The sequence below is a fragment of the Calonectris borealis genome, chromosome 1 (genome assembly GCF_964195595.1).
Source record: "Calonectris borealis chromosome 1, bCalBor7.hap1.2, whole genome shotgun sequence".
Classification (NCBI taxonomy): Eukaryota; Metazoa; Chordata; class Aves; order Procellariiformes; family Procellariidae; genus Calonectris; species Calonectris borealis.
Window position 1 is genome coordinate 56968117 of NC_134312.1, and position 24875 is coordinate 56992991.

The following is a 24875-nucleotide window of genomic DNA, read 5'->3' on the forward strand; positions in this document are numbered from 1 at the left end:
TTATTTTCAGACTGGCACCATAAGAAAGTTAATTCTTGCAGTACCCAAATCTGTATATCCTCATGTTCATGGTATCTCCATGAAAGATGAATCTGATGTCATCTCTGACACCCCAGAATACTTCATTCAAGTATACCTCAATCTACAATAAATTTGTTTCCTCAAGTTATGCCTTTGTGATTCCAGACGAGAAGTACCAAGGCTTCTTAGCAGTTAGGACTGCTGACAGCATTAACATACTGCCTCTTCCCAGGCTACTGGGCAAGAACATAAAAAGCAAAGTGAGTGACATCTTTTCTATCAATTAAACTTTTTTTTAACTGAAGACTCTGGAAACAAATATTGATAACTGGTTACAGGATCTGCAGTCTCAGGTAACTGAAACTATTATTCTAATGACTGCTTTTCCTGCAATATGTATCAACAGGAACACCTCTTGCTTTGTCATTTGGTGGAGTCAGAAGAGTCAGCAGTCTGAGATACAGAACTTCATGTAGTGAGCCTTACTCTTTACAAAGATAAATTATGAGCATGTCTTTCCATGGTGATAAATGAAGACAAAACAACTTGATATCAATATAACAAAGATATCTCTACAAGTTAGTATATTTACTTTCTTTCCCTCAAGCTCAATACCTATGGAAAATAAGACAGATCAATTTTCAACTCCAGATCAGCTTAAGACAGTGTCAGAAGTGATTGTTAGCTGACATTTTGGCGAAGACCCTTCTTGGCAAAATATAATACAGCATGGAAGGGATTCAGCTACAGAATCTAAAGACAATTTTCCATATCTGCTTGTTCAAGTGCTTTTCAATTTAAATTCAGGTGAAGTGATAACAGGAACATTGTGCAAGAGGCCCAAATATAGGTTTCCCACTTCCTGTCAAGACCGAAACTGAGTAAGAGAGAAATTCTGAACTGTGGGGAAGTACCTACTAGACCCCTGAGGATCCTGCATTCTGAAAAGACAAAAAAAGTACCAAGCACAATCACAGCAAGGCCATTTACTACTCAACAGATATGCTTCAAGTGTAGCTCATATCAAGGCGTTCCAACATGTAAGCCTGGGCCTTTGCCTTTTGAACATGAAGTGGTTTTTAACTTATATTTTATGTTAGCTTATGTTTGTACCGTAAGATACAAACAAAAAAGTATAAAAATAAATTCTACAATCTTTTCCTCCACCTTTTGCAACAATAGCTTTAATACTGTCATTGAAGTCCTACAAGACTGAAGAAATAATTTCAAGACAGAAAGCTTGCCCACTTCTATTTCGTAATTATTCTGAGGCAGCCAATAAAAGATGCTACAAATCACCATAAACAGTAATTTCATTCTTTGTATCACATGCAAAAATCTCTTTTTGGCTAGAAATGAATTATTTAGAACAAAGGCTAAGAATGGGGCCTTAATCTGACCTCATATATGACATAATCAAAACATCGTCAGTGAAGTAGCTGGAATGTGCTTAATCAGCATTTGCTAATCTCATAAGACCTACGAGTTGCAGACTCAACTTCTACCATGTTTAAGAGAAGAGCTTCAAAGGAGCTGCTAACATATGAAATGTTCCAAGTCCTTCTTAAACGTTCATAGGAAATAAAATGCTAGAAGACGACTCTTCAGATATCATTTACAGGCTCAAAAAATAATTTCTAGTAAAGGCAAAAGAATAGGTAAATTACGGGATTTTTGAGAACAGAGTGTAAACTGACTAAGGTCCAAAAGGATTGCTGGTACTTAAATACAGGTATAAAAAACCACCTAGAAAAACACAGACGAAATTTCCACTGATCTGAACAATAAGCATAGCAACAATTATATATTTAGCTTTTATTTACAGATTAGTGTTCTGGAATGGGTAAAAGGGGAGAAATGAAAGGTTCAAATAAAATATGAATGAATAGGTAGTTATATTAGTGTCTTCGAAGCACAGAACTAACTTCCTCCAAAAAACCTCATGTCATCTGCCTGGAGGACTTGATGGCGGGGGAGGGGGAAAGAAAAAAAGTCCTGACAAAAGGAAAAAACCTGAACTATATTACTGAAGTCTTAAAACCATATTTCTTAGAAAAAGGTATCTTTATGAAAATGGCTTACTAGATCATGTAAACATTTGTAAATTAAGGACATCCTTTTAATGATACAAGAAAATATAGTGGAATATACTTTGCCTAAATTTTTCTAGAACAAATCCTTCAACTGTTATAGCTGTAGAACTCTCCTGAGACCAGAAAAGAGAGGATAATCATTTACAGACTAAAAAAACACTGAAAAATACACTTCAGTGAGTAGTCCTGTACATCACAGGATGGGGAGAAGGACTGGATGTAGTCATGAGTCTTTTTTGCTTAATATATACTGATCCTATATAGCTCTTTAATTAATGACACCAAATACCAGATGTACGATTCCAAATCTCCCACATTCTCTGAACGACAATGTTTCAAAGCAATACTGCATACACACTTAGGTATTCAAAGTCGTCTAAAAGATTTGGTTTGAAATTTAAGTTCGCTAGATTTTTTGAACACCTAATGCTGGAATAGAGATACAAATCTTCACCATTACACCCAGAATGAAGAATGCCAAAAAAAAGCATACTTTTCATTGGAGGAAAAGAGTAAGTTTCACAAGACAATTACTTCAATCTACCTCCTGCCACACAGACAAAAAAATGAAAGCTATGTATCCATATACATACACACATACATACAGGCACCTGTGTGTATATACATAAAAATGTACACACACACAGAGATTCTCTCCATTTGGTGAAAAGTAAGCAGCAGTAATCATGCTAATAAAATCAGTAATTAATTGCACTATGATGTTTCCTCTCACATGTCTATCCCCCGCTGAACTTTGTAATCACATCTTTGTCAAGAGATGCACTCAATACCCTGGATGGCTGCAGGTAAATCCATTGATATGTTTTCATTTGTCAGCTCTTAATCTAGTGAGCCTTCCTTCAAAGCTATTTAAAATTAACACAATTCCTCAAGTACATGCAGGACAATTACCAAATCCTTTCTCTAATAATTAATCACCTCCTAACTTGATGCCTACAGCTTAAAAAATGTTTTGTTCTATTAAAGCATAAAATGATGAGAACACCTCTCAAAAAAGCCCCACCTAGAAAACAACAAATTTTAATTTTAGTCCTTTAGCTTTCTGCCTTTTCAGCCAGTCTCTTACACAAAACTACAAGCAAGCTAACAATGATTCAGATTTTCGTGAGATTTACGTGCCGTATTTTAAACACAGATCAGTTGCAAAGTTAACACTAACTCATTGAGATAGTCAGGACTATAAAACAAATTTATAAACCTATTGAAGAATATGATAATCACTATGTCATTATGCAAACCAAAGTAATTCGTGACTCAACATCTGCATCTTCAGGAAGTAAGCAAAAAGCAGGACACAACCAACGTCATATTCAACAGCACACTTCATAGCCTCTGGTACCAACAAGGTATGTTGAGAATCAGAGGTACCTTTAAAAACAACATACTATCCAGTCTCACAACAAAGCACATGCTGGCAAGTGCAAGGAAACAAGAAGCAGAACACCTTGAATATAGATCAGTCAGTAATCCACAAACACTGACACCTGCACCTAAGGGCCCACATGCCTAATTCTTTAAGTCAGTTGAGAGGGTGGGCAGGTAGGACAGAAAGTTTGACAAGCCCTTCCAGTTCTAACAAACAGAATACAATCAAGGTTAGTATTTCTTTACAGGAGTTTCCTCTTTCCTTCCTGGGAGTGCCGGAAGACACATGTTCCAATCCTTAGTAGACGGCAAAAAAGCCTGTCTTTCTAAAGGCCTTTAAAAACTTCATTTTTTAAATATCTCCAGGGTAATAGATATTATTTACTTGCATGCAGGTATTTATTAAAAATACCACCAGCAGTCAATGTTCACTCCATGCATACCCCATTTTAGCCAAGCAAGCTCTTGTTCCTCCAAAACACAGTGGCATTTACCTCACTGACCTTGGGACTGCCTTCCTCCAGTATTTCTCCCTCATCAGTTTGCATGGGAACAGGATCTGTGCAAAGCTCTGCAGAAATGCAAAATACTGCCTAAAAGATAAAAAAGAAAGATATATTTTAAAAACAATTATTTTGCTGCTTTTAACAGTGTTATGTTAGATTGCAGTGCACATAAATAACAATTCTAGGCTATGACCTTTAATGTTTCCATTCTGCACATAATCGCTGAATTTATACGTTTTACACAAACAAGTAAGACAACTGTTATTCAGGATAAGACATAACTCTACTTAATTAAGAGAAAAAAAACACCTAACAGGAGTAAACTTTCTTTTTAATTTTAAAATATGTCATTGCTGAGTATTAACATATTCATTGTGTTTACTTATTAAAGCTACAGTCAGTAAGGAATAATCATACAGACTAGAGCTAAGCAATTCTTACTTACTAGGAAATAGCTTTTGTGCAAATATAAGCTTCACAGATTTGGCTTACAGACAGTCTAAAGGTTATTAGTTTGAAAAATTGTTAGACTTCCAGTGATCCCACAGTACTTCTGAATTCTTACTTTACGGAATTTTTCCTCAACTTCATTTTAGAAATAAATACATTCTAGGCTCTAAATGGTTCAGGGAACTGATAGTGTCATTTATCTTTAGGTCGCCATTTCCAATCTAACCCAAGTCAACAGCTCCCAGTGTTTCCAGTATTCAACACTACTTGGTAACTTATTTTTAAATTTGTTTGACAGTGTCAGTGCAGTTCCAACTGAACAAAATCTACACCCCAAACTCCATTCTTAGAATTGCAAAATAACTTATGAAAGAATGCAATACAGTTAGGGAGACTTTGGTTACAAAGATTAGAATGTCTTCTACTCCAGAGAATGAGTCATCTTTCAGAGGTAACAGATCAAATGGATTAATTTTGGAGATCAAACACACCAGCATAAATTCAGCAGAAATCTCTCACTCTCAAAATGCAAGTTGTAAGCTATCAGCATATCTATAAAGTTCCAGGTATGCGGAAAGTAAGGGCTCACACCGCGTTAAAAACTATTCTAAAGCCAAGAGCTGTTGGCCTTTAACAGCTGTCCCTCTCAAGATGCTGTAACTCTTCAACTGCACCAGCACTTAAAATCCATTTAAAGTCTCTCCACTTCATTTTTGTACCTCAGCTACAGAGCTGCTGTCACGTTCACAGCAGCAGTTCCAAACCTGGAAACTGACAACTTTGGGAGTGCAAATAGTAATGAGGTCAAAAAGAGAAAGCTTGCAAATTGTTCATCTAGATGCACCTCCTTAATTTCAAGGTTAAAGCCTGTTCATAAGGTAAGGCTGTCTGCACTGCCAATGTCTTCTGTATGTTGTGCATAGGCAGACAACATCTTTCATGGCTATTAAGTTGACACAAGGAACGAAGAATATATTCTACAAACAAAGGGCCTGAAGCTACAAAATGTTACATACAACTTATTAAATCTTATAACCAACAAGCTGTTATGTTCAGTAATATCATATATTCTCATGCAAAGCATGAGACTCGTAAAGACTTACAGCATAGTAATTTCCTTTTCTGGGGAAAGAGGAATGAGGATAAAGCAGAACTCTCACCCAAATCTTCACCAAATATTCTGCCTGCAGCATATAATCAAAAATCGTAGGTATGAAATGCTAAGCAAGACTTGTATCATGCATCTACGCCAAGATCCTCCCGCAAATAACAAGTATTTCTCGCTGCCAAGCTACCTTCTGTTCTGCAGCAGGAGGGGAGGAGGACAGGCCGAGCAGTCCCTGTCCATGGTACTTCACCACACTGAGTTTGTGAAACCCACTCCAGAGCTTCTGGAGCTGGGAGTTTCTGAGCATGATTTTGCAATACCAGATTCAAGTAACTGGGAAGCTCCACAGATTGTTAGACAGATAGTCTGATGTCTAGCGGCCAAAACAGCTTTGGCCAGAAGGACTGGCGTGGCACTGAATTGGCTTCAAATCAGAGAAACAAGCAAGATTGAACTTGAGCTACAGAAGCATTAAAAAAGCTTATAAAATAAAACAAGACCAGTCAAGTCAGGCCAAGACCACTGCAAGGATGGGTCACTGTTCATTCAGAGTGCTGGAAAAAATCAAATATGAACCTCTAAAAAACTGCCATGTTTATCTTCTGAGATATCCCTCACTGCCAGAGGAATGGAAAGTGGCAATATTTGACACAAGGTTTTATATATTACTCCTGGAACAAGACAAAAAACCACCAACCAGTGCATCTCAAAGGAAAAAAAAAAGTCAGTAAAACTAACAATTAAAAAAACATAAATGGAAAAGCTACAAGAACTAAGATAAGCAAGCTCTCCCACAGAAGACAGATTAAATACACTGGAACTATTCACAGCTCAGAGATCAAAATCCCCCAATCTGATATCTTCTAGAAAAATTAACCAATTTCAGCTTGAGTGAGGACTCCAAGGAAGTTCTGACAAATAGCAATGCACAGGTATGTCCACATACGATGTAGCAGATGCATGTCTAAAGTTAGGAACAATTTTTATTTAACTCTTTAAAATATCATACAGTGATGAGAATCTATTCTCAAAGGTAAAAACCCTCGCTAACATGAACTTGCTGCAGTTCTTACGAACTTTAATGCCTACTACGATATTGTCCTGTCATAAAACAATATGGCTTTGGGACAACCCAGTTTGATATTTAGTCCTATTTATGTTCCTTCTTTTTCTGCAGCAAAGATGTACACATTTCATTCAGTGGTATCAGGATGATGGATACAGCTACCAGCCATAAATTCAGTGTAAGCAGATCACTGCAGAGCACCTTATGGATACTAGCTCTTCACTACTGCATTCTAGCACATTCTGGCAAGTAAAATCTGAGCCAAATTTCCATATACTTATAAATCCCTGAAAATCAATACGTGAATAAGGTACTTCCTCAGGCCTCATTTTCCCCCAGGTAGAAAGGTCCACCATTCAGAAACACAAAGTCTTCATTAGCAAGAGAGAGGTGGAATTCAAATGTCTTCAAATTTGCTGTTCGTCAAACAGGCATCGCTGGAACTAAGCACCTTATCTAATACACAGGCCTTTCATACGGCAACGCTTTTTTTTCCAGATCACCAGCAGCAACCAAATATGGACTAAAAAGGAAAACTGTTCTTCATTTGATATAGAAGAAAAAATTATTTCAAGCTTCTGAAGAGTACAGCTGCAAGAGAAGCACTTATTAATGTAAAACCAATTGTGGTTCCTGTGAATTCCGAAGTCTAAATTGGATATGGCCCACTGGAAAACCCTTGAAGGACAGTAAGGCTGAGCAAAACGTCACCATTACAGACAGTAAGCAGAAATTGAAGGTAGGTCCCAAACTCTCTCACAAGAGCACAAAGCAAAACAGGCACACAAGTGCTGTTCAAAGATGGTGATCTTGTACACATGGCATACTTGAAAAAAAGCAGTTAGAACAAGGCAGTACTGTACTGAACTATATCTTAAATGAGATTGTGTTTATTTGACACAATCGTATTGATACACAACTGCAATTATTAGTCTCTATCTAGGTACATAGACAAAAAAGTGTTAATTTTCACAGATGGACTAGCCATATTATATCTAATTGCTACAGCTTTACATTACGTCGAGTTTGTTAAGAACATGCAAAAGCAACATAAATTTTAGCATATGGAAAAAGAACAGAATATTTTTTGTCACTTTAAATGCAAATTGAGAGGTACTGAGATGAAAGCAGGAGCATCCAGAAGATAAACAAAACTTGAACGTATCTTCATTGCGTGTAGGAACTAATCACTAACCAATTCCAGTGACTTTAAAATCTCATCATAAGTTAATCAATTTTCAAAAAAAAAAAATCATATGCATCAACTTCAACTGACAAAAATAAATTGCATCAGGCAGTTACAGAAAATATTTCACACCCAAACCCACAGGAAATAACACACTAGAAAGTATATGAAAACAGCAATATATCCTATAGTTGGTTAAGAACTAGTATAGGCTAATGTTCTTCTCACCTCCAACATTCAAGAATGCAATATTGAACTTTGGTTGATTTTTACCTTTGACAGTTTCCAAGGGCTGCCAAAGCCCACAAGGATCCGTCCTGGCTACATTCAGTGCAAAAACAAAACCCTAAAAGGAGACAAAAAAAAAATTCAAAAGGTCAGCCAACTGTGGGCATTACTAGATAAAAAACATATAAAAACAAAAGTCAGTTGTCTCCAAAGCTCAGCAACCCTTATCCCAAAGCATTTAGAAGAAGCCATATTCATCTTAATAAAATAATGTAAGGTAAACAAAAAATTGTAATCGCAAAAGAAGCAATAGAGCCCTCTCTCCCTCTCCCTTCCCGTAATTTATGCCATACTGGGGAGATGGGGGAAAAGAGCTACAGTTAGGGTTAGAGTTAAGGAGAGAAGTACCTTGCTCCTCACTATTATTCCACTTCAACTGCCACCCCTGTCTAGGAAATTATTCTTCAAAGGCAAGAAATTTATGTATTGCAAAAAGCATTTATTTGCTGAGCCTTAAGCTCAAATTTAGGCTCAAGTTTTAGCAAATTTAGGCTTTTACAGAATGAAGTTGCACCACTGCTGGAAATGCATCTTTAACTACCTCAGAGAAAATGTTAAAAACATAATACTGTTTATTGCTTATGCATACTTATTACTCACCCATCACTATACAACTTAGGCCAACAATCAGTTTTGAGAAAAAAAATAAGAATCCTCATACTGTGACCCACCAAACCATTTAACAGGTATCTTATACCTGTATCTATAGTATTTACTCTGCTGGCTGATAAGCTTGCTATGAATCTTCATTAAATACTATAGATACAGGCCTGACACTGAAGTCTAACAATGTACCTTGCATAGTGCTGCATGACAGAAACGTCAAACTGATATTGAACAGGAAATTCCCCTTCCAAGGATTTACTGTCAGTACCACAGTTTATGTAAACTTTGCCACTGGAACCACTTGGAAAAAAAAAAAAAGGCTAACATTTCTTCAAAGGTAAAACAGCAATATCTCCTAAAATGAAGGCCATCATTTAAACTAGGCATTGCAAATTTTATACATGCTGAAAGTGTTATTTGTTTGGCAGCAAGTTACAATTTTCTCATTATTAATCATCATATTACCCTTTTCACAACAGTTTTTAACTGTTTACTTACTATGTATAGGTACAAAACTGAAATGTTCATTTCATCCAGAAATGAACATGCAGTCAAAGCACTACCAAAGCAGGTGTGCAAAATGCTCAGTCTTCCCAATCACTCTGAAGTAGTTTTCCAAGTGAAAAATCTACATTAAGTACATCATCACCTTAATATTATGATGTCCTGAAAGTATTAGCAACCTTAGAGTCCACACCTAAATTGAGAATGTTTTTACCAGGCAAGGCATTTTAAATCATTGTTAGAAACTAAGACTCTGGAGACAGAAGTCTAATAAAACTCAAACTCTTTATTGCCTTTACAATGAGTAAATGCATACTCTGAAATGAGTAAGAAGCCATAACATTCACCACTTTGTAGTATTTCCTCCATTGAAAAAAATAAGCACTGCCTTCATCTTAGAGAACTAAGCAAAGCAAGTTGCATTTACCTAGCTTCACTAAACAATAGGAGATGAAGGAAATACTTCTACTACCAAAATATATTGAAATAATATGTGGAGGTCAGTTACCCACACTGTTGCCCCTAAGTTTTCAATTTTCCATATTAATTTCCAAAACTATAGAAAAAAAAAATTGATTACTTGACTGAATGTTAAACTGTCATCCATCTCCCTAAAACATCTCAGACATATCCAGCCATGCCATTTAATACACTATTATTTATCTCGCAGTCAAGCACACAATACTTTATAGGTGGAGTCAAAGGCTGTTGTTGACTTAGCAGTTTTATCATATGTTTCTGACACATACCTCCATCCAATGAGAGTATCAGCCAAAAAGCAAGACTAATGAAGTGTCTATGCAGTTTTTGACAGCGTAAGATCTGAAGTTGGAGAATAGGAAATATTGCAGTAGCTGGCCAAAAAAACAGCTTTTCCCAGAAAGGGGTTGTTGCAGGCTGGATACTGAAATACCGTAGCATTAGTATCTAGCAAAAGCATTCAAAGTTCCAGCCAAACCACCACATGCTTATGGACCACTAACGTCTCCATGGGAAAAGAGAGAACTGCTACTAATTATGCCAATAATCTGTCTTATCTCATTACAGAATCTTATTCATGAGAAGGAGTATGGATTCCTATCCCTAATTGAAAAAAGCCTCTCATCAGTATCTATCTTTTAATAGATACAAGACAAGAAAAGACTGATTGTCCTCCTCCTGTTACTCTGACAAATTTAGGCCTATGTTTCTAGAGCAATAACAATGTTAATTAGCAAAGTCAAAGTGGAACAAGAGAGTAGAATCCAGTGAAAACACTTTGGGTTAAAGACAGAACACGACATGTAGCTGAGTAGGACTGCAAAGATGTTACAGCAAGGAGAATCTCAATGTCTTACCACACTCAGAACAGAATTTAAGTATCATGCATACATTCCCTCCTAATTCAAATTCTCAGAGTAAGTATCTACTTCCACCGGCAGCTAGGGCTTTAGGATGCATCAACCCACTTGCCTAGACAGCACAGGAAAAATTTTGGCCAGGAAAGCAGACACAGTTTGATTAGGTAGCCAGAGGAGAAGAAAACGAAAAACAAACAAACAAAAAACCCACCCACAATTTATGCACCATTCCTCTGACAGAACAAAGGGGGGGACCTCCCCCTTCCCTCCAAGAACTGTGATAGTTCATAACCAAGTATTAATCAGCTAACTACAACACTTACTTGTTAATTCAGGCACCCAGGCACACTGAAAGATCAGACTCAGTTTCTATTATCTTGCCATAGCAGAAACAATTCATTAAACCTACATACTCCTGGCTTACATATATTAAATCCTGCCCTGACAGACTAGAACTGTATGCATGTACAGTGTAACCCCACAAATACTCTGTAAGTATTTCTAGTTCCAATATAGTCAAGTGCAGCAACTTCCTTAGCTGGGTTAGGGAATCTATGAAGCAGCAGAATATCCTATACAGTCAGGACTCCTAGACTAGCTTTTTTCCTCAAGTATTTTTTAGGGTACTGCATGTCTTCCCACATTTGCGCATCAAGTTCTTTACTTACAGCAAATACCTCCTTTCTGGTCACCTCACATAAGCTGCCTCTGTAGGAACACCAAAATATTCCAGGTGCAGAGAACTGAAAGAAACAGGCTGCCGTCAGGAAAATGTTTTCTTCAAATTCTCCCCACTCAACCTCCCATCCAAATCTGGAGAAACAGTAAACACTAGTAGCATGCGTGACAGAATTTCCTACTGACTATGAGATACAACAGAACAGTAGGAAGCTCTAAAAATATAATTTCTATTCACAACTGGGAAAAAACATGGGGTGAAACTGGTTTCTTGTATAAGAACTGAGAGAACACACACAAGTGTGTCCAAGGAAAGTGATTACATAATTCTACAATAACTCCTGAATATCAAATATTATGTGTAAAAATGAATCCCATTACCTACCAATTGTCAGGTATTTAATCCTATTTTGAAAGAATAACATATCAGCAGCACTGAACTGGCTAACACTCAAGCCCATTTCAAATAATTCAGAATCCACCACCCTGTCTTAACCACAGCTAGAATTAAATACTTCAATTTTGGTTTTGCAAAACATAACCAAACTCCAGGAATGAAAAGAGGTCCAGAACTATTGGTTTACCACTATACATCCAAGTTAACATCATTAAAATCTAAATTATTCCAGTTGCCATTATTCAGGCACCATGAAAGTGCTTCACCTTGTTGTGAAGGTAACCAACAGGTGGCATGTTTCTAAATTCACTGCATTATCTTGTTGGCTACTGCTCATGCTTAACATATTATTATCTGGTGACAAACCGTTCCTGCCATTGGACTAGCTGCCATAAACTGAGTATTTTTTCCTCCTCAGCTTCTAGCATTAACTAAGAGCTTTCTGGGCATGATTTCCATTCAATTTCTGACTAGAAACAGGATATTTGGAGACAAAAGGGGGTCTTTGCTGCCACTGTGGTTTAACTGTCCCTTTGCTAAGTGGATAAATGTTTGGCAGCAGCAAATTTTAATTTTAAACTTAGCTCTGACTGATGTTGTGGAATGATTCTGATAAAGTAACCAAGAGCACACACTCCGCTCAAAAGGCCTCAAGCTGTCTAAAAACATCACCTCACAAAAACGACCTGCTGATGTAAGTACACAAAAACATCACATACCCAATTAGGATATTGGGAAGTTGGCTTAAAGTCATTCACAACTTCAAAACAATACAGAAATACTTCACGTTTTTTCATCTACAGCACACTGGCACTGTAACAATCACGGTTTACTATAAAAATTATCCAGGACAATCCAGGTCTTACTGTGGTAGTCCTTTTCCACTTCACTTTTCAAGACTGAAGAGGGAAATGTAACTTGTAATCAATTAGAAACAATTCGGTAGGAGGAGAGATTCTACTGGTGCTTGAGAGAGGATTTACAACTTCTTTCTTTCACATTGTTTAGAACCACCTCTCTGCATTAGTTACATGGAAGGAAATCCAGGAAGGATTAGCACTTCAAGGAAAAACAAACTAAAGATACGACTCTAAACAAAGCAGCCGGCAGGAATGGGAAAAGGCAGAAATCCTCGGCCCCTTATTAACAAAAAAAAATATCCAGAGAACACCATTCAGCAATGGTAGCTGAGTATTCCACAAAATCACCGTGGTGTTCTACAGCAAAACATGACATGGGATAAAATGACCATTATGTTTAATTCAGTGTTGGCTGCACAACTTCCTATTTTGTTCAACATTAACTTCTCTGCACTGTCGGTTTTTGTACTATATAGAAAATGGTTCAGCTGTTAATGTAGATATGACACAGCCATTTTCAACAAGATAAATAACTGTAACTTGGAATAGGCATCATGTGCATTAGTCTGTACTGCTCTTCTAAGGGAACATGAGAATAGAAGGACTATACAGAAGTTATGTCATTAACCTATATATACAAAACACAAGTCCCAATTCATAGCACTTAAGTCTTTTCACATCAACAGCCCAAATATATATTATTAAACGGCTTTCATGAAACAGAACACTCCTGAAGATGTCAGGTTTTTTTGCTAAATGGACAATTACACAACATGATCTGCCCAAGAAAATCCAATCATTAGTGAGTTTGGGTTTTTTTTTTGATCAAAGAATGTCTCCCTTTTTGACTCAATGTTAAGGAGGACATAAGAAACAAGTGCAAAAGGATACTTGTCAAATCACATTTATGGAGCTTTTTCTGCGCAAACTAGCAATATTTCTTAACTCATATCTACATAATCTTTAAAAAAGCAAAAATTTTATTCACTTGATCACCTGGCTACCGGATCATCACTTTCAAAAGCAGGGTAAGGAAAGGCAGCCCTGGACTGCCCAGAAATAGTCCTAAGTCAAACTTCCTATTTCAAAAATCCTGTTTCTAGCTCTTGAATCTGAAAACAGTCTTGAAACATGAGCTGAAGACAGAACATTGCATGCCCACCTTCCCAGTGTTCCAAAACATTTACATAAACAACATGTAAGGTGCTAAATGTTCCTCCTCCCACTAAAGGAAAAATAAATTGAAAAGTGTATTTTAAAAAAATGTTTTCCTTACACCTTTTTGCCACTTTCTACTGCACAAAGCAGCATAAAAATTCACTTCTTTCCTGCTCATACTGATTTTCCTAAAGAATCTCTTAAAGGTTACAGCGAATGTAAAAGGTATTTGTCCCTACTTTGCCTCAGCAGCCTATCATACACTACACATCACTTCTCAACTGTAACCAAGGTTACATCCCAACTATAATCAGCCCAAGGCTGCCAACTAGTTAAGTTTTCTAAAGTCCTTTGTCCCACTCTATTTTTTCAGTGTGGCTGAAGCATAAATACACACGTTTATATACATATATATGTGAGGGGGTGTACATACATATGTATATGTAATAAACATCCTCAAAACTATTCTACTTTTTCTCTTCAAGTCCTTCAACACTCTACCACAATGTTTATGGAAACTATCGAAACTGAGGTTGTTGGGAGTACTCTTTATCTTAACCGATCAACAGTGTCTTCTTGACAGTCAGTAGCATAGTAAGAGTTTTTGCAACGACTGGAGCATCTAGGAATTAAAACATGATGAGTTGGGAACACTGGCTACTTTTTCCACTCTATATCAAAGTTTTATTCAGTTAACATAATGAAAGAAATTTTTTAGCAAAGTTGGAAACAAACTATCACAATAAAAAACTCATTCTTTTCAATTGTTCATCTTCTGTTCTCTTCGGTCTTGCAAACTAATGCTTTTCCAGGCACAAAAAAGGGCTATTTCACACAGCGAATACTGCTTCTACTTGATAATGGTAGCAATGCTCCGAATCCTAATGGCACACAAGCAGTCATTACCATGAGTATTACAACTATCACGTAATTTAATAGTGCCCTGGTGGCAAAAATGGGGATGCAGTCAACATGCTCAAAGTGCCAGCAATCCTTGTATACTAGCATTCCCAATGGTTCAGCACTGCTGGAGCAAAACCAGTACAATGGCAGCAAGCCTTTATTTCAGGACATTTGCAAAATGACGGAAAGTGTTCAGAATACAGAGGACTTGAGTTTTCTGGAGGAGAGGTAAAGAGGCAGGATGTTATATTAGACCAGAGACTTTAAACATTTTTCCCCATCTTAAGCAAAATGTTATGATGAGAGAGAAGCCTACTTCTCAACAGCTCAATTTTAAACCTAAAAGCTATAAATAACTCCTTTACTGCTGATAATCCCAACAGAATCATCCCATCAGATTGTTCATACTACAAAAGACAACTCAGGATCGAAGGTTTCCTTTTGAGCCACAAGTAACAGTCATCAGGACCTATATAACAGTACGTTTATTAAAACCAGCAGTAGTAACTAAAGTAAAACCGATAAGGTAGTAAGCAGGCATGTGCACAGGAAAGGGGGAGGGGTGGCTTATCCATTAACACATTTAAATGACAACTTCAGCAGTTACAAGCATTAAAGACAGCATTACTAAAAATCATCCAAATGCATCACAGGATTGGAAGATACCACACCTTTCAAACTCTTTAGTTCTTACTACCTTCCTGCATGATAATTAGAAGAGTATCCAAATTTCCTCTGTTAAACCATCCTTTTGTTTTGTTATCTTTTACAATAAGAGCTGTATTGTTAGGAAATTCACACCAGTGAGGCAATACTGGCGCTCACTCCTACAGCAGTCATGACACACAGACACGCAGACCCTGCTGCACATAGAGCAGCTCTGGATCATGGCGCTACACCCTGTAATGCAGCTTTGGGTAGGCGCTTATAGGCAAGCTGAGCCACGGCAGGAGGAGGGGCAGGGGGTGATGGAGAATGAAGCTTAAATCACCGATTGCTTTTATTTTTTACTTCACTCTCTGCTATTTTACACCCCGAAATTTTCCAAATGAATGCTCCACATTTATCACATTTCTAACCATTAATAACTGAGGTTTTTGTTTTATACAAAGACATTTTGACTTCCTACTAACGTGATTATATATGCAGAGAAGTCCAAGATCTTAACACTATTATTGTCAAAGAAAACAAATACTGAGTTGTTAAGCTAATAATTCTAAACTATAATTGCAAACACCAACTTTCAACATAACCAGCTGCCAAGTTCAGCTTCATCAATATTTATAGCTTGACATCAGTCTGAATTGTACTTTTCAGCTATTTAGGCACCTAAGAAAGGAACAGAAAGCTGATTTTCAAAAATCTGCTCTATATTCAACAATGTTTTTTCAATCTTCCTCAAAGAAATGAGGCAATACACACATTTTTTAAGGCTAAATTCTTTTTTATTATTATTTAAAAACAAAATGAAAGTTATTAGCAATACAATCCTAGTCTTCAACACTGCAGTCTCTGATGAACATGCTCAGTTAGAACTACCAAATGTAGAACTACTTGCAAGAAGAGTTTTGGACCTGCTCAAGTAGATGTGAGGTCAGGGCCCTAAATTTTCAGTCTTTTGGATTTGGCACAAAACAGTTCTTCAACATTTACATCTAATTTCCTCTGAAAGTGGCATTTAAAAGATTGGTTACCTATCTTTATTATTTCTGCCAAAAATATACAAGTCTGCCTTTTGACCACCTACTTGCAATACATGACAATTGATTTTCACAGTCAAGCTCTCCCACCATACCTAAAAACTTCACTCTTTAAATTTGCACCTAGGTTTGAATGTTTTTCACTTTTATAGGTTAGTTTAATTCATCCTTTATTCAGTCTGAAATTGTAGTAATAGAAATTCCCAGTTATTTTTTGAGTTAAAACTTTGTAAAACTAAAGTTACTTTTAGTTTATTTACATACCCAGCTGAAGCAGGGGCAAGTTAAACTGATATACAGTATTCATACATAAGGCAGTACCAGTTTATCTAGTTACCTAAACTGGTGAAAGTAACATTATCCAACGTTGGATAAGTGCAGAGTTAGAGCTGGAGACAGAACAGACCAATTATGTCACTGTATTCTTGCCCTGAGGCCACCACTATATTACGCTGTCAGGAGCGTTTTCCATTGCTTATTAGGCAATCTTAAAACTATTTGATATAATGGGACTTATACCTTTTTTCCCCTGAGACAATTCTCCAAAACCTAATTTACTTTTCAATCAGTCGGAAGTCTTTCTCAATTTTAACCCATTTTCTGCAATACATGAATTGCCAAAGACAGGGAAAAGAAAGTTGGCCTTTGAATATGAAACAACCAGAGGAGTTAACTTCCAACAAAAGAGGAGATTATCGGCCAATTTTGGTTGCTTCTCTGTGTACTCTAAAAACTAAAAAAGCCAAGCAAAGAAAGTTATAGACAGCTAATTTACTGCAACTACATATTTTAAGAAGCAAGTGAAAAAGCCTAGCTGTACAGTAAAAAATATTTTTTCCCTTTTCAAGTGCCATTCAGTAAAATGAGTGCCATCAGAAACGTACGCAAGGTTCCCCTAACCTTTTATTAAATATAATAGAAACATTGAAAAACAACTAAAATCTGCACATGTTCTTCATGCTGTCACCATACCAGCCACAGAAAGTGGATGAGCAGATCCTGAAGCACCCAAACATTTATGCAAGCAACAAGCACAGTTACATTAAAAAAAACTCAATTTAAGCTTTAGTATCCCACTTTGTTTTGAAGGGCTAGGAAATACACAAGCTGTGCCTGTATAAAATCACCACAAAAGAGACATCTAATATGAGGGGCAGGGGAATACTACTCTAAAGACAGTATCTGTCTTTAAAAACTTCCCAATGTGAGAAAAATTTCAAAAACATTAAATATTGAGATTTTTTTGCAACGTCAATGGAAAATGGCCTGTATCTTGATGAACCGTCTCAAACAAGCACTGTGGCTTGATTCTTTCTCATTCTTGTTCTCCTCATCAAAAAAAAGACTCATCTGCACTTTTAATTGCAAGAATAGACATCTGGTACAATGCAATTAAAATCCAACAAGGCAAAATCTTAGCCATTTGACAAGCAGAAAAAGTTAGAAAGCTAATTTGAAACAAATTCTTCTCAGAACCCAAATACATATGGAAGGATATGAATTTAAATTACAATGGTTGTAATAGTAAAGCTTCCTGTGTGGACGCACATTTGTGCCAAAGTGCTTTTTTTAGCTTCTTACTTTGAAGCAGTTTAAGTTGAACTTAAAAAAAACACAAAACAAAAACCCCAAATACAAATTTCACAATATGCATGTTCCCAACACAGAGTTAAACTGCTACATTTACACCAATATAAGAATATTGTTATAATCACACAAACATATCTGGGAAAAATCTCAACACATAAAAATCCTAGAGAGGGTCACAAAAAAAGATACTAAAACCCATAAAAGTAGTTGACAATGTTGTAAAGCAACTATTTCATGCAACATGTATTACGGCCTTCTTTCTTAAAAGTGTTCTTCAGCTGCTTCAGGTCAAGGATGGATCATAATTCATTTTGGAGTGAAGTATATTTTGGTTTCTGTAAGAAGCTGGGGTGAGGGAACACATTCCCTTCCTCTATCTCAGAGACAAAATTTTTTAATCAAAAATTTATACTAATACTTTCTCTAAGTTTGTGTTAAAGACATCGTTCCTCCAGCTAGTTGCACCCACTAATATTATTAGCTTATGGTTTCTCAAGTCACAGTGTGCAAGCAACAGAAACCCCGGACATTTGAAATAGTGTTTCACCGTATTAGTAGAGAAAGTAAATATATAGGTGTTTAAGCTTTTACAAAATCTAATTTCTGAAAAAACTTTTAAATCACAAAGTTGTGGTATAAAAAGCTGTATAAAAAGCAGATTCTACTGTTGGCTGTAGTGAGAAAATAAAATTTACTCTATGGCATTTCAATCACCTCCAGAAAGAGTCATCAGATTATTTCTAAAGATCAAAAAAACGTCCCAGGAGAGAAGTAAAAGGTTTTCAAACGTACAAACGAAGAGCTGGACAACCTGTGTCTCTTCAGCCACACATAGCTCATAAGACATCCAAGTTTATAACTAGACCACACTGACAAAGGGTTGCTGGGTAATTTATACCTCTTGCCTGTAAGAAGCAGCAAGACAAGAGGACCTATTCCTATTAACATTAGTGGATCGCCCTAGGGCCAAAGCATGTTTAGTCCACAGTAGACTGGCAAGTCCCTGGAGAGTTACTTCTATCTCCTAGAGGTGAACCCCTTTCCTACCACGCGTGTGATACAGCCATGAGATTTTTGCAGGGATGTCACAGGGCCAGGAAAGTCAGTAACGACTGCCTTAGAGCAGCCCAGACGTTTTGTCAATTCTGATCATGTGCAGACTTAATAGACCACTCTTAAAACAAGAACGCTGACTCACAGCTTTTCAAACATTTAGCTTCTTGATTTAAAAATCGTACTTTCAATTTAACTTGTGAAACTTTCTCACAAAGTCTGCTTTTGCCACATGAAGAACACAGTAGAGAACTGCAAGGTACAACCAATGTTTGCTGTAAGAAAAAAAGAAAGACTCAAGTAGGAAAAAGACCTCCAACCCTAGGATACAAGATGATCAGAGGAACAGGAAAACGCATTTTCAACTAGCAATAGAGGCTAGAATCTGAAAATCTCTAAATTTAATAGAAGAAAGTTAACAGTATTCATAAAAACTATGTTCTTTGTAGATCATTACCAAATCAAACGGCATAAAAGAATAAATTTTTCCTAATACAGAACAGACTTCACTACCAAAAAAGTGAATACACTACCGAAAAACCCTTTATCAGGTTGTTTTTCACTTTTTATAATGCTGTCAAGAGCTATGATGAAATTATAAAAATTATATGCAAGTAAAAACATTAATGATCTTACTCTGCTACTCTTTTAGATGACTTAGAGGCTTCCCCTCACACAGGCAACACGATATTATTGTATCACCTTTTGTCTAATCCTCTGTCAGGCTATCTAAAATTATCAACTCTTTGTTTTGCAACTTTGCTTCTTATCCTTTCATCCGCTAATTAGCTTTTCAGCCTTCAATCTTCTGCCCCACAGGGTCAAAATATATTGACTACCAGTTTATACTTTACATGTTTATTCTAACCAGTGTTCTATAGCATGCAGCATGACTGCTGCCTTATAGTACCTCCCATTTCTCCTGACAAGCAGTATGTTTCTCCACAGACCTAGAAGCTAAACTGGGTAAGAGCTACTTTCAGATCCATTTTACCCTTTTAAATAGACATTTAAAAATTTTTAAACAGTGGAAGTCTCAGATAGAACATTAATTTTCTGCCCAGATTTTTTCACAGAGGAACTATTGTGTTTTTTCTAATCCACAGACATTAAATCAGGAAATACATGCAAGATATCCGATTTCAGAACTACTAAAGCTAGCAAGGCCCAGAAACGCAATCCGTACTGACTAGCTGAAACTGGAAAAGGTCATCTCCATAGCTCACTACATGGTAAACACAGAGAACATCCAAACTCCAACCACAACCCTTACACTGATGAAAACTTAAAAACCTCAGAACATTCCCCTACAACATGATGCAAACCATAATAAGTGCAAAACCACCCTCTCCCTCTTACCGCTATAAGAGGGCAAAGGGAAAAATTATTTAACGTACTCACTGCCTACTGCTCTAAAGGAGGAAAAAAAAAAAATACACCAACTCTTTGCAGCAAAGCACGCTTACTTCCCTGAAGGGAAAAAAAAAAAGTAAAAATGCAATGTAAAGAAGGTATGAGGAGTAAAGCAGAGAAATGTAAGGAAGTGTGAGAGTTTTAGTACCCACTCGAAGTGACAGGGAACAGCAATCAGAATATCCTGATTACTATTACCCTTGTCACCTCACAAGCAGAAATACCAACAGGCAACTACTTGTCTGACAGTGACAGCTGGCTCAAGTACCAAAAAGCACCCCTATTTTTATTAGCAGATAGTAGCAGAAAGTTTAGTTTGGATTCACAGAAATTAAAACCAATTCTTCAGTCCCTATTCCACACATTGTTTGCTGAAAGAACACGTGAACTTAGCATATATATTTTATCTGAAAAGGGAGAAAGACAGTAAATGTTAAGCTAAGGAATACTATCAGCAAGAATCCATGTCTTATTCTACCACATCTGGCCAAACAATTAGAAATATATGTTACTGTTTGCTCAAAGTGCTAAGTTCTTGCTATTAGAACTGAAGACTGACATCTTCTTGCTATTCTTTCCCCAAGATAGTACAATGTTTCACAAGTAACATTTCTGAAATCGCAACAAATAGATCATTAAAAGCAATTCCAGAGATAATTCAGGTAAACACATTTTAGAAGCACTGAGGTGACAGAAAACTTTAAGTTAAAAGAAAACCATGGGTATATATTTGCTAGTATCAGGTACTTCCCCCCCTTATCTATGTGCTAAATATGCTTAATTTATCCTATGAAGACAAACAGTGAGAGTTCTTCACAATGACACATTTACTGATCCAGAAATTGTACACAAAAAAAGGCTGAGTGAAAAATAAAATCTAATAATAAAGAATTGAATAGCTGTAAGGTACACTGGAAGTAGAAGTGTTACAGAATTTGTAAATCTCCAGTATAGACAGAATTTGCAAATCTAATAGCAGCACTAGAGAGCAATTACTGAGGAAAGCCATTGTAAAGAAGCTGTTAATCATTATTATTTCTATTACTGCAAAACCCAGACAATATCTATGTATAAAAACATTCAGAGAAAATAAATACGATAAAGGCAATAAGTGACTAGGACAAGAGACTTTGCATCTAGGCATTCTGCAGAAAATGGAGAATAAAGTAACTGAACCATTAAGTAGACTATTAATAAACTCATTCAAGTCAATAACTAAGCTCCTTAGACTTATTCTATGATCTCCAGTTCATACCGCTTAATTGTAAATTCAATCTCTTCTGCGAGCAGAAACACACCAGCTTTACTGGAGGAAAAACCCCAACAAAAATCCCACTCAAAACCCCAAGAGAACAAACCCCATTTGAACATATTTTCAAATGACTTATTCTATAGCAGTCCTCTAATTCTTTCCTACTTCTGGATGCAGCTATTCATCCCATTGTTCTAGATGCAGCTACCTCTATATATGATGTATATCATGCATTACTTCTGCAAAACAAATTTCTTTCTAATTTCCTACTTCCTATGACAGGAGGCAGATCTAAGGTAAAATACACTACCTCAGAACCATGCAAAATTCTCTCCTGAAGCTCTCTCCCTCTCCTCTTCAAGTCATCCTCCAACATCAAGTTTTAATGATCAAACACTCATCACCAAGCAAAGCCGTGACACACATTCTACCTAAATGTTTTACTGGACTATTCAGTCACACAAACTGTGGTAGACAAAGCTTTTTTTGATTCACAGTTTCAAGATTTCCAAACATTTGAGCTTATTATTTAAATGAAAGCTTAGATTTCCAGCTAAATTTGCAGCTATACAGAAACTGCAGTAACACACCAATTCATAAAGCTGCCTAATCAAGAGACACTGGCTGTTTTAGAATTTTTTTTTTTTCAGTACTTCCACATTACAGGATTGAAGTGATTCCCTTTACTAAGCATACCGGTAACAACATTACGAGAAAACAGAAACCAAGACCAAGTTCACAAGAGTGAACATTAGAATTTTAGCAATTAGCACTGAAACTTCTCAGCTAATTCTATACGTATGTATAGTTTTACATAAAATTGTATATTCACAAAACATTTACCTGCAATATAGCTAACCAAGATGGAAGTAAAAGGTATAACGATAACCTCATCTAGTTTCTACAAAGGAAGATGTGCCTGTGCCGTGTTGCCCCCAGAACTTCACAGCAGAAAAGCTAACACACACTTACTACCACTCTGGGCTCCATTCCCCCTTCCCCAGCCGCAACTACTTGCAGGGTGATTTCTTCACTGCAGAACTGACTAGTTTTCCCTGCAACTTAGTTAAACACAGGTGAAAAGTCACCCTTACAAACCACCCCCTTGAGGTACATCTACATGGCAGTCCCTCCACTAACCATGGATCATGTAGATCTTTAAGTTTTAACCTTATCTTTAAGTTCAGGGCCTCAGGTAATGCAGCAGATGAGAGCATTTACCCAACTTCTCAACAGTGCACATATTCCAAAGAACCTGTACCATTACAGAGAGTCACCATAGGAGAGGAGGGAATTGTTCAGCAACTTCAGTGTAGACTAACTAAAAGCTGCTTGAATTTGTGCACGTATACAACAACCCTGCGAATCTAAGCTATTATCTCTACAACACTTGTAGCAGAAACTAAAATCCAATTCATCTGGATAGCGATATTACTGGAAAATACGAAGTAAAACTGACCTTTTAAATATGGAGCTATGCAAACCCCAAAGATCTACCTACTATTTCTCAGGAAGATTCACAGTTTTTGTAGAGGAGGAAAATGTGACACTGAAACCTAACAAGTCATGATTAAAAAATAATAATTATGGAAAAACGAAGTACCGTTTACAGCAGTAAGCATGTCTACTTTAGCTAGGAAAACACTTTGTTGAAACTTGGTTTTATTCAACAAGCCTCAGCTCTACCCCGTAGTAGATACTCCTACATGCATTTTCATAAAGCAGATTTGAGCTTGCAAGATGCCATGCTATAAGCAGCGTTATCCACAGCCCGTGAAGCGTCTCCAGAAACAAACATTCGCTCATTTTGCTACAAACAGCTCGGGAAACTTTTTTTTTTCTCTGCCTGGGACACACCTCTGAGCACGGTCACTCCTCCCACCCACATACACACATTTTAACTAGCATCATACTCAGCACATCCAGTGCGGCTTGTAGTGGTATCAACGTAACCTCAGGACTGGCCCCACGCCACACAAAAGCACTTTTTCTCCCCAGCCACAAAAAGGCTCCTCGGGGTCTTTCTACCGCTGTACATTTTGCCCGGCCTGGGCGAGCCGGCGGCTCTTCCCCGAGCTCGGCAGCCAGCCGAGCGCACGGCGCTGCGCACTACGGCGGCGGGCAGCGGCCTCAGGGCCGCCCGCGCGTCCCGCCGGGGCCCTGTCGGGAAAACCGGAGGGGGCGGCGGGGGGCACCCTCTGCCGCCGGGCGCAGCCGCGGCGAGCGACGGCCGCACGTGGGGCGGGCGGCGGGGAGGGGGCGGCGCGAGCCTGGCTCTGCCCCGGGACAGGCGCTCGCCGGGGTGGAGGGCGGGGGGGGAGCAGCAGCAGCCCCGGCGCCGTTGGGGCAGCGCCCTTGAGCCGCCGCTCGGGGCCCCTCCCGCCGTCCCGGCCCCCCCCTCCTTCCCTGCCCCCGAGGCACCGCAGCTCGGGAGGGGGGAGGGGGCGCGCGCGCTCGGCGCCAAAGGCCCCCTCACAGGCGGCGGGAGGGTCCTCAGGGCGGGAAGGGCCCTGAGGGAGGCCTGCAGTCCGCCCGCCCTCCGCCCGGGGAGGGAGGAGGAATGGGGGGGCCTGTCCCGCACTCACCGCTGAGGCGCCGCCGCGGTGCGCTGAGCCCCCTTCTTCTCAGTGCCAGGGGCGGCTCCGCCCGCCCGCCCGGGAAACACGAACCCAGGAAACAAACGCGAAGAAACTGCGAAAACCGCGCCCCCCCTCCAAAAACCCCACCGAAAAAAAAAAAAAAAAACACCCAAACTTTCCTCGCCGCCGTCTCCCTCCCCCGAGGAGCACGAACCCAAACACACCGAGACACGCCCCCGCACCGCCCCTCGCGCCGCCCATTGGACGGCGCCCCGCCGACCCCCACGCTGATTGGCCGCTTCTCCTGCTCGTCTTCTCCCTCCGCTCCCCTTTCCGCCCCTACACGCTGCCCATTGGGAAGAGCCGCTGGGATCTCTCCGCCCATTAGCCACGGCCCACGTCAATCACAGCGGAACACCCGCCTCCCAACGCTTCTAATTGGGCTGTCGCATCACCGCACCCTCACTGATTGGCTGCACTTGCTGACTGTCGTCGGTTAACATTGCCCCCTTCGCAACCCTCACTGGCTCCCACCCCCTCTTCCTTTCTGCCAGTTGGCTGCGAGATTTGTCCCTTAAATGGGGCACCCGCTCGCCCGCCCCTACTTGTCCCGCCCTTCTGCGCTGCGGATTGGGTTGCGGGTTGCACCCTCGGACACCATTGGAGAAGAGAAGTGCCCGTTACACCTCACCAACGTGAGGACCCGCCCACCGAGCTGCTCTGCTTGGCGGCCCCTTC

At 38.6% G+C, this 24875-nt stretch overlaps 1 protein-coding gene across 34 annotated transcripts in view; it reads right to left on the reverse strand.

Annotated features, from left to right (window-relative positions):
* Positions 1-24666, reverse strand: part of TNRC6B (trinucleotide repeat containing adaptor 6B) — a 147442-nt gene extending 122776 nt beyond the window's left edge. For 6 of the 34 annotated variants that reach the window (XM_075154558.1, XM_075154495.1, XM_075154504.1 and 3 more), the window contains exons 1-3: positions 24144-24664; positions 8090-8162; positions 3995-4093 (exon numbers count right to left, since the gene is read on the reverse strand). In XM_075154558.1, coding sequence (XP_075010659.1) covers positions 3995-4093; positions 8090-8162; positions 24144-24522 — 551 coding nt within the window. In that variant the 5' untranslated portion in view covers positions 24523-24664. Of the gene's footprint in view, positions 1-3994; positions 4094-5559; positions 5580-8044; positions 8069-8089; positions 8163-8899; positions 8922-9963; positions 10037-11222; positions 11298-12348; positions 12442-24143 lie in introns of those variants that run through there. The other 28 variants (XM_075154531.1, XM_075154569.1, XM_075154477.1 and 25 more) reach the window with 15 other exon arrangements.
* Positions 24667-24875: the final 209 nt, after the last annotated feature.